Below are 11788 nucleotides of genomic sequence, written 5' to 3' on the forward strand. Positions count from 1 at the left end.
TTGCCATAGGTCTGAAAGGGCAATTGACATTTTTTTTTCTGTTGACCGGTAAGCTTTAAATAAGTGTTTTAAGTTTACTCTTTTACTTATCATTCAAGCTGGATTGTGATAGAAATTTTAAGCTTATTTTACGTAAAAATAAAGGTAACGTTCTATGTAAGGTGAGCTCCCTGTTTTATCCTGTTTATCTTCTGTCAAGGAATGTAAACAAGAATGTATTGTAGCAGTATTAACAAAGATTTGATAAGTTTTATTTTGAACGTCTTTTCATTCTAAGTTTACTCAATTAAACAAAATCACAATTTATTTCTCTGACAGCAAAAGGGAAATGATCAAAGGTAAGCTATGAAAAGTTTAGGAATATATGGCTTTAATGTATGGCTTTATAGTGTAAACATGAAACAAATTAAATGATACATTTTATTTGTTACAGGACATAAATGAAGAGATCGAACATGTCAAAAAGGAAACTCACTTCAACAGAATGCGAAATAAATCCTTGCATACATTAGCTATGATGTCAAAAGACAAGAAGATGAAGGAGAGTCTATCTAAAAAGCACATCGTCCCAATTAAAAGATTTAGAGATGCTGCGGACAAAGTCAGAATTATGAAATCTGGTAGAAAGATATCTGACATTGTAACATTCCTGGCTAAGAAAAAAGAGCAAGATGATTTTCAGGCTCTTGAAGGTATTGACGAAGCAACACCAGTTCCACAGAGGCACGAAATTCAAGTACACCAGTCAGAAAATGACGAACCTGACTATACAAACATTCTGGAAGTTAATGACAAATCTGACGATGTTGTAGATAAACCAGCTTCTCCCATAGAACGGCGAAGGCTATCAACTGATAGTGAACCAGACATAGAAGTGAAGCCAGAACTTGTTATTCCAAAAGTACAAAATGACGAGTGGCCCGAAGAGGACCATTACGCGGTAGCTCAGGAATCGATGGACGTGCTCTTTTAAAAAGAAAGGAAACTGGCTACAGGTTGTCAACAGTTTCACTTGAATCCTAACACAGATTATACACTATCTTCAAAAAAACCATGGTATAACGATAGTAACAGGATATTACCCTTAGGCTAATACAATGGTGTGATTGTAGATCATTTAGATGTTACATTCTATGGTTCCTCGTTGCTGTTTAACTCACAGCCTGCAAGCAAAGCTTCACTAGGAGTTTTAAATTATATTGCTGTCGTATGACGGCTGTTTGTGTAAAAGTAGTTTCAGTAGACAACGTGTATTTATAGAGGTTCCATTGAAATTTGTTCTATTTCTGACAAATTTAAGCACAGTGATCAAAAATATAATGTTTACGAAGGGCAGACAATTTAGTACATTAAATACTTAATGAATGGCTTGCATTGAGGGTCAGTAGTCAAACCTATTAATCCTCCGTTCTCTGGATCATGGGCAATGCGTTCCAATATTGATCAGAAAGCAAATCAATAAGTGTTTTATTATATGACCTCAGAAATTAATTTTCTTAGTTAACCCATTAAATAAATAAACATGTGCTGATAATAGACCGGACATACAACATTGTGGACTAGCGATTTGTATAGAGAGTCAGGAAATAATTTCAATCAATCAATATTCGATAATTCATTTATAGTCATAATATGTACATTGGCATGTAAATGTTAAATGATGTTACATGGCTAACATTAACATTTTCTAATGGAAAAGCTAATATGTATATTCAAATCTACGCGAAATACATGACTAACATTAAGAATCTTAATATAAATATTTGTCTTCTTAAATTGACTTTAGAAAAGCAAATTAAGTGTTGAACTAGATACCGGTCAATAGCACAACTTATGGACCGGTGACTTATATAAGGAGTCATGTATTCATAGATACTGTCAACATTAGTAGAGTACTGTTGATGGAGCCGGAGCCGTTGCTAACAGTGTTTCTCCTTATCTTGACAATATTACTGTCTCGCGAAATGCTATAAGGAATTTGTTTTATTATACAAAAAATCTAAATGCGCTCTTTTCATAAATTAAATCGAGAAACAATTTTATAACAATTCAACTTGTTTCAGTCTATTAAAACACGTACCTTAGTTCTGAGCAAAATAGTCTGCAAATCGTGCAAAAAGTTCGGTATCTCCGACAGCAAGAAAACATTCAACTCGTTTTCAGTATTTGTTAAGCTATACAAATAGACAGGCAGATTTAAAAATGGTATTTATTTAATAGAAATAGTAAAATTATAAAACATTAATTATATAAGAGCTTACTTTTCAATGAACCTGAGGTATAATAATGTAATTTATTGCCTGCTTTTCATTTATCACAATTTACATTGGGTACTATGAACGCGTGTATTTCAATAATGTAGGTATGCTAATGTTTTCTAGTGCTACATGTATGAGTTTCTCAGCAGACGACACACAAGCCGGTCTGTTGTTTTTTTTGTTTAAACATCTGTTAGACTTTATCAATATGTATTCAAATCTTGCATTATCATTTATAATCATGAATGCTTCAAGGATATATAACGAGAAATTATATATTTATTTATTTATAATATTGATATATAACCAAGTAGTTTGCATTAAATGCCTTTCCGTTCCTAAATTTATACGATGCCGCAGCGAACGAAGATACATTTTCGTACAATCGTCCGTTGGTCATGGTCCCACTCTGTCCATCGTCGGATAGAAGTCCTTTTAATATACAAAACTGTACTTTCAGCTTTTTTTTCAAACTAAAATTTCTTTTTAAGTATTTAAATGCTAACCAAATAAGTAAAGATCAATGATGGTACCTGACTATCTGTCATGTATAGTTTTACAGCATATAGCACATAGTGTGTTTTCATCCTCGCTCCACTTACCCCCAACGTCCGTACCTTTTATCTACCACTTACCCCTTCCCGCCCCTTGCATATAATAATAAAATGTTCTTGTTGGATTTTTGAAGCAACCCGTCTTCAATATTTTTCCGTTACAGCATATTTTTGTGGCCCTACTTTGCGATGCATAGCTCTAAGGCTGCGTTTGGTGTGCTCTGTGCTTTCGGGAGATCTACCCTTACCTTTTATCTTTGATAGCTTAAAGAAATATGTGGCGGCTGTAAAAATTAGGATCTTTATAAAGATTTAATCAATACCAGTTTTTGTTTTGAGTGAATATGTGTTATAATGTTTGAATTGTGCCATACGTGTATTGTCCGAAGTACCCTTCATACTGAACAAAATTTTACTGATTTCATAGTAAGTTGTGTATCTCATGAAAATGTGAAGTTCTTTGATGTATAACTTAGATGTACAGAGTGGGCAATTCTACCGAATATACCATACTGTTTGAAGCAGAGCAGGGCCAAGTTGTTCGGAACTTTAATAGGCGATTAAGAAAACGGTTGATTAAATTTTAGGTTTCTTTTCGACTTAGAAAAATAAATGTATGAGTTAAGAATTATAAACACTGAAATATCTTTATGTCACAGGCTGAAAAAAATGTGCAGCCAGACCGGTACTCGAACCCGAGGTCTCAGAATACCGTTCCGGTGCTCTACCGACTGAGCTACCCGGCTGCCTACACATTTTCTCCCCGTTTCAATATTCAAGTCATATACCGGGACATTTACAATAAAATCGAAATATATCAATGCTTTCCACCAAGACTAGTATTTTGAATCAAAATTTTACCGGCGGTTAGTTTAACAGTCGGTTTAAGTTTCGGATCGTAATATTGCTTTATTTGTCTCCCGACCTGTCCACAAACTGCTTACGGACCCAAGTGTCATACTGAACCAAAACTGATCAGTATCATATTTATAATGCTAAATTAAAATTAAATTGATGCTGTCAATAAAAAACAAAGGCATTATACGGCACGTTTTGAATCAGTCACTGTACAAATTTTTAAGCAGGACAAAAAAATAAAAAGATGGATATAAATAAATACAATATGAAACCAGATCTCATACCGTTGTTATAACGTCTGTACAGTAAAATAGTATGACTTTTCCCCAATGGACAAAAAATGATAAAAAATGTGGTCAATATGTCTCTACCTGTTTAACAAACGATTATTGTGACTGTATATTATTTTTATCTGTGTCTTTATGATATGCATTTTTTCTTGCAGTATATAGCCGTAATTGATGTGAATAAGGGTAATTCTAGCATAAAACTGCTACTCGTGACACATTTGGGGGTGCTTAAACAGGAGAGAAAACGTGTTAACAGAAAGATTCTCCTGCTCATGTGCTGTTAAAACACCCTTTTATATATGCGCGTTCAGTGGCAAAGCTTATAAATATTATGGCCCCAAAATGGATTATTCAAAACAAAATGACATCAACGTAATAACAACAACGTAGATATATCTGCGCATTTCATGGATATTAAATGGCGTTGAGGGACAATGTATTCATTTACTTGGTTTTTACGCGTTTTATGCTAGAATAGCGTTAGCGCAGTTTTCTTTTCGTGTAATAACAGCTTCAGAATCCTTCGGTAGTCGTTCGTACACTTGCCCTTACGGGCTCGGGCACCAGCAAGTCCCTCGACATACTTCAGATGTTATTTCACGAAAATACATGCATTAGCCCTGCATTTATATATTCAATATAATTAAGATATGTCATGATCATTATTATATCTAGTACTGTTTGATCATACTTCAGTTTTGTTTTATCATGTATTTTTCCTCAATAAAATCAGAAAATAATTTATTGTAACAGTATGTATCTCTGCATGTCAGTCTAGAATTCTCACTGTATTCATGGCTCGGTGGTTTAGAGGCAAACATCTGACTGTAAACTTAGAGGTTCAGAGTTCCAATTCCGGCCTAGACACTGGAACTTTCTTTGATGCCATTTAGTGTCTCCCTACTAACTAAGAGGATAATACTGATCCTTCCAAGGAAAGACAGCTTTGTGTGTATCGGTGCTATGCACTGGAAAGGTTAAGGAACCAGACTGTCTAGGCTATAACTAGACACGTATGTTTCTAAAGAACTTCTTTTTCCCTGTTCTGGGGGAAGGGATGGTAGGTGGGGGCGGGCATTCTCTCGCTCTGTCTCTCTGCTCTCTGTCTGTATTAGTATTAAAAGTAGAGGATGATTTGACACCCTGAGTGGCTGCCTTGGTACTATGTAATGACACTTATCATCTATGAGACACATCGCTGAAATCTCAACCAACGTAGAGTTGCAATAGGACACTCATCCACAGAAAGTTGTAGCTATGTGTGATTCTTGACTCAAACAAACGAAAGCCCAATTAATCAAAACGCCATCCACTGTGAATTCATCTACAGTCCTTCTTAAATCCAGTCAATTTTGGTGGCAGCCAACGTTTACCCGAATCCAATGCACACTTTCGTCTACCGTTACTTTTACCATCTTGTAATGATTAAAAATTATTGTAGAGTATGCGCACTTCATAGTTCAGCGTCTGCATTTGTAATGAAAATAATGTTAGTAAGATATTAAGGTGCTGATGAATTTTAAAATACAAGAGCTGTCAGAGAAGAAAGCGCGCTTGACTGTTTCGGTGCTAGATAGTGAAAATAGAGCATAGCCTTGCAGAAGAAGCAAAAACGAGCAGGTGTGTTGCCCCGTTGATCAAAAACAAAATTAATTAAAGAAATACTAAAACATCACTAACACTTAGCACGACATGACATAAAAGCAACAGATTCAATAAAAAATACTAAAGTTATTTAGCTGTTTAGAAATTTAACAATAACAATTATGATAATCCTGCTAATGCAGACATTCATGTAACGTCTTGCACAAACATAGAAATGATAGTTGGTCTTAGGGAATACAATCTGTAAAAAGGTACTTTAGAAACATGGAACGCAACCAAACAACATAATAAAAGACTCCGTTTGATCGTGTCTGGTCATAAAAGGTAATAAAATATGCAGCAACCCTCACGCCCCTCCCATACATGTAGCACCGGCTAATTACCATTGAAACAATTGAGGCAGAGTAAGCCAAGACACAGACGTTGGGTTTGTGGACACTGTAAGATTTCATCAAAGTAACACTTGCAAAGTTCATAACACATTTTTTATAGTTTAGGGGATATATAGGAGTCAATTTACGATTCGTCCGTCCATTGCCAAAACTTTTACCACTCTTATAAAGGGATTTAAGTAAAATTTCATACATATAATTACCACGATGTATAGGTATGCATGCCATATTTATTACGGTCAATCTAAGCACTGTAAACTAATGTGCCCTGAAATTAGAAAAAGTGCACACTGGCCTTTTGGTTACATAGAGTTTATGATGCGAACTACTTGCACAGTTTTGATTCTTCATGACCATGATGTGACAGTTTTGATTCTTCATGGCCATGATGTGAAGATGTGTGGATAACGTATTTTTTGTGTCAGTTAAGACATTGTATCTTGTTATGCGACTTTGGAAATGTACAAACTTTTTATTTCCCCTGAAAAAAGGTATTAATCTCATTAAATGATAGCTCTTGCATTTATTTAACATGTTCCATATATAACAATCAAGAATGTTATACTAACTAATATCTGGCATAGCTCCTGAGTTCGTCAAATGTCTGTTAACGTGTGCTTTAGATACTAATTCTAGATCACTTAGGTCATCCTATTATCTCAAATTTCATATACCAGTCCCAGCTAGGGAGCCTTTAAGAAAACTTATCTGTACTCAATTTAGCTATTTAGAATGATCCTCTCAGTATATACAAAAAGCAACTTAAGTATAAAAAGAATTAAATCACTACATGTATAATGGTTCAAATTTCCTTGTAGCTAAATTGTAGAATAAATTCTTTTCTTATTGATCGTTATATATTTTGTGTTAATGCATGCATTTATTGAGTCTCATAAAGATTGGCTTGATCAAATGTGGTCCTTCATTTAACAGTTATAATAATAATTATAATTATTATTATTATTATTATTAGGATTATCATAAACCATGATTGTTTACGTGATCCTCAAACAGAGTTTAAACAGAAGTGTTTTAGATCTTTCGCCTTATCTCCCAATCTATCATCAGCAAGAGCCCTTACAGTAGAATATCAAAGTGGAGATGTTTTCCTGTCATTGGGATAAAAGACATTTAGGTTGACTGATGTGCCAAACTATGAGACAACAAACTGAATACGTTCTTTGACGGATGAAAGCAACTGTGATCTGTAAATTATTTATTGGCAGTAATCAGCGTTATTGTAAAGGATATTTGAACGTCGGATGCAATAAAATGTATTATAAACGTCGGATGCAATAAAATGTATTATCTGTAGTAATAATGTGTAATAAAGGTTTTCATCGTACTCGGTAAGCATAACAAACGTTGAAATAGAACATTTATGACACTCTCGTGTTTCATTCACATCGTTAAAATAGCAAACATAAAATCTAAATCAGTTGTAAACTTTATTATGTTAAGTAACACTATGTATTGGTACAAAACCGCTCTAACGTAGGTTCTGATCAGCACATTTCCTTTTAACAATAACATATATCCATCCAATCCATGTTCACCAATAATACACAGCATAAGTCAGTTAGTAGAAGTAATACATGTGTAATTCTTAATTTAGAGGACCTCGTTTAAATTTGATTTAAATTCAAAATTTCTGTATAGACTAAAGAATGACAAAAAAAATCAACAAGGACAGTGATCCAACAGGATAAAAATTATTTTATAAAAACGCAGCCGTTCCTTTTTAAGAGGTTCTGTCTGTTTCTTGTTTTTATTTTGGACCCAAACTTGTTTCTAAACAATAATCTTGTTTTCAGTGTCATTGTCTTTTTTATCCTGTGACTGCTAAAGACAAGCCCAACTTTAAGTTGATTCTCAATATGATGAGGCAGACAAACGGAAAAAAATGTTCATGTTTGAATTGTGGACATAAATTGAATATATCAGTAATAACTCCTTACCCTGAAGGAGAGATAAATCAGCTTTTTATTTCTGCTATACTGCAAAAAAATGCAGGACAGGAAATGCAAATCGACGTTCTCAAACTTGTATCACATTCTGAATTTTCAACGGGATGAACACGATAGCAGATGTTACACGCTACGTTTGGTAAAAATGAACAACACGTTTCTTCAGCTACTTTCTCATTAATAACCATACAATAGGGTTATTATAATAGTAGCTCGATCTGCAATGCGGTATTCGGCTCGAGTGGATTTCTGCTAGATCGGATCTCACGAGGCGCGTAAGCGCCGAGTATGATCCAACCCGGCAAAAACCTGGCAAAATCCACGGGATTTATTAAATAGCGCCTACTGTCTTACTTGGCGAATGCATAGAACATGTTGATCGTATATGTTTTAATTTTAAACTTATCCCATCTTTTCAGTTACGTTAAAATTCAAAGTGGTGGTGCTAATGTGATCCATAATAGATACTGTTTATCTTCTGGAGAATTTTAATTTCAGAATGCCGAACAAATATTTAAAACACGAGAGAAAAGAACCCACAAGCTGTTTAAGTATAAAAGTTTCAAATACTTAATACGAAGGGGTAATATTCCGTCAGCTTATGCGAACTTCTCAATTCGTTCTTGATGGTGGAGCTTGTCAGCAAATTCTTTCTTCACTATGACAACGCCACACCCCATACGTCTGTCGTTACCGAGACAACTTTAGCACGACTAGATATCAAAACTATACTACAGCCCCGTACTCTCCAGACATAGCACCATGTGCTTTTTGGCTTTTTCCCACCATTAAGAACAAAGTGAGAGGCTTACGTTTCGACGACGTCGAAGACCTGCCAATGGTTGTTGGGAGTTTTTCAGGAAAATACCAACAGAAAACTTCAACAGCTGCTTTAAATTTTGGATTTACAGACACGAGAAGTGTGTGAAGTGTTCTGGGGAATATTTTGAAAAAAATGACATGTGTATTGTGGCCGACATTGCAACATAGACTTTCTGCAATTATTTATACATTTAGTTGCCCCACGCTCACGTTTAACTAACGTTGCTATGGTAATAATAATAAGAGTGTTATTTTTAATTTTGTAAATTTGCTTCTTAAAATGAGTAAAATGTACAAATGTATATGGAGCTATGTATGTATAAAGAATTGTGTAAAACGATTAGAAAGTAAGAATATTACTACACATGTATCGAAACTTTCGGAACACCCCTTGTATTATGCCAATACAAGTTCCGTGCAAGTTTGAATTAAATTGATTGCAAAATGTGGTCTCTATCGTGTTCACAAGAAATTGTAAACGGACGGCGGACGACGGACGGACAAAATGCGATCACAAAAAATTACCTTGTCACATGAGCTAATAAATAAGCAACAGGGAAAGCCAAGTTTTTAAGAAAAGCAGCCTCCCCAAACGTTAACCAAGCACATAGACATGCACAGGATTCTCCCCCACACACCCATCCACCGCATCCCCCCCCACCCCAACACACCGTAACAAATACACCAACACACACACTCACACAAAGCAAACACACTAGGTCAAAACGAGCAAATAAAGGAACACAGTGGGGCTCTGCCTTGGAACGGTCAGTTGAAAACAATCACTTGGGAGCTTAAACCGGTTTATGGTGCATCTAATCTCACTCTTACACCCACCATGTTGCAAAGTCACAGTACAGTGTAAATAAAAGTTATACCCGCCGGAAAATACCTTAACATACGTAATGGCAACAAAAGACATGTATTGTAAATCACAAAAATACTCTGGTATATTCATATAACAAGCAATTCTTATTAACCTGAAATGCATGTACCCAATGCTTTTGCAGAAGACAAAGCAACAAGGGAAACACCCTTAAGGGCCCGACAGGCTAGAAGACAGAAATCAAAATAGCTGAGTCTCGACCGGGTTTAAGAACTAACTATCAGAGAGTCCTTCACCGGTTCCGTCAGACTAATCAAAGAGGAAAGCGTAGCTTCCAACTGTAGAAGGGCTGAACACCAAACATGCGGTGTGTCTCAAAACAGTTGGGTCATAACCTCTTTTAATAAAACGTTTAATAACTTTACTAAATACAAATGGAAAGTTACCATGCCCCAAAATCTTACGAAGTTTGTAAACCACATCCAGATAGAAATCGGGTTTTGATATACCTTCTGGCAGAAGTGTCTTTATTTTATCTGAAGACCATACACCGCTTTCATGGAATTGCACTCTGTGCATCATTGAAGATTACATGTGCACCGTCGTATGAATACATCTGCGGATGCCTTTAAATTGTATTTTGGTGCTTATAACATGTGTAAACGTTGAGTCTGCTCAAGTCGACGGTAGCTTGCATTTCCACTACCGATCATGAACAGGCTCAATCAAACCGAGCCTGCAACATTTTCGTTTATGTCTTGTTTGGCGACCTGTGGTTTTCCACATTTTTTTAAAATTATATATTACTTTTATATTTCAAAACCAAATCTGAATCACAGCAGTAGAATTTAGAAATAGTTTACGTATTCATAATAACAGTAACCTTGTTAAAGAAGCTTATTTGTAATATATTGATTACGTTAATAGAAGTCCTCAACATGACTAAAAACCGAATCAACTGAGACATATATATCCCATAAGATGTTGTTAGGGGTATATCCCCTTCCAAATGGGGGAGATTTACAATACTTAAATTAAAATCATCCCTCTTGTCATAAATTTTGGTATGCCTAAAACATAAATAATAATAAATCATAAATAAAGAGATGTAAATCTAAAAATAAAGCAGTAGTATCCGAATTGTTGGTTTTATTTAACTGGAGCTCCCGGGGATAAATAGTATCCACCAAATGAGCCAAAACGGATTATCCATGTTAAGAATATTATCAAGATAGCGTGATGTTTTATCTGATTGCATACGTTTTGTGCGGAGGAAATCACATATTTCCCTGTCTTTGACGCATTTTATCTTATGAAATCCGTCAAGTAATAAGGAAAGTATAGGCAAAATGTCATCTTAATTTTCTCCGTGTGTACGGTAACCAAACGTCACATTGTGTCTTTGCATTTCCACTACCGTCCATGAATAGGTTCAATTAAACGGAGCCTGCAACATTTTCATTTATGTCGTGATGGGCGACATGTGATTTTACATTGAAGATTTTGTATGAAACATATATATTTTTCCTACAGGGAAGCAATTCCAAATGACTGTTTGCATTCAGGAATCGGAAGAGTTCCCCCATACAATACGCAAATCTGACATTTTGGACCTCTAGTCTCATGCAAAAATAATATGGCGTATTTAGACCGTAGTTTTCGGATATTGCATTATATACTTAATAGACCATGAATGCATTTAAATCACCCAGTGCAATTCTGGTGTCTATTGTATCGTCATGTGAGGTAAAGAAAAGCAGTCGATTGATTAAATCTATATTGGTGTGAAATAAATATGTAACTACATTTTCATTTATTCGGATATTTTTCTATAAGCAAACTTGACTTTCTGGTAATGATTTCCTCCTCACGTATAGTATCATACTGATGGGATATTGTAAAAACTAACGTTATGTTTTCAAAACAGTTTTGAATCAAGTATAAACATTTTTATTTTTCGGAATAGTCAGTATACATCTTTGTCAAAAATGTAAAACATGCATTGGAACAGGAATACACAGAGATCAAACATATTGCAAAAGGCTTCAAACACGCCTATTGGTGTACATTTTTGATGAACTGTAATTCGACGTTTGTTAGACTGTTTTTGTAAACTGTTCTGTCTAGTCAGTGCGCATCGAGTTGCTTGTGGCTTACCAAATTGCTTGTGGCTTACCATATTTCCATATAATGGTGTACAATTTGGGGAGACAACT

General features: G+C 35.1%; 1 protein-coding gene across 1 annotated transcript in view; it reads left to right on the forward strand.

The window, feature by feature from the left end:
- The window catches only part of LOC128546209 (chitin synthase chs-2-like), a 42796-nt gene extending 38096 nt beyond the window's left edge, over window positions 1-4700 (forward strand). Inside the window, exon 17 of the mRNA XM_053529377.1 lies at window positions 434-4700. Within this exon, the coding sequence (XP_053385352.1) occupies window positions 434-973 (540 nt within the window). The 3' untranslated portion in view covers window positions 974-4700. The remainder of the gene's footprint in view (window positions 1-433) is intronic.
- The last annotated feature ends 7088 nt before the right edge of the window (window positions 4701-11788 follow it).

This window comes from Mercenaria mercenaria, chromosome 18 (genome assembly GCF_021730395.1).
Source record: "Mercenaria mercenaria strain notata chromosome 18, MADL_Memer_1, whole genome shotgun sequence".
NCBI classification, from domain to species: Eukaryota; Metazoa; Mollusca; class Bivalvia; order Venerida; family Veneridae; genus Mercenaria; species Mercenaria mercenaria.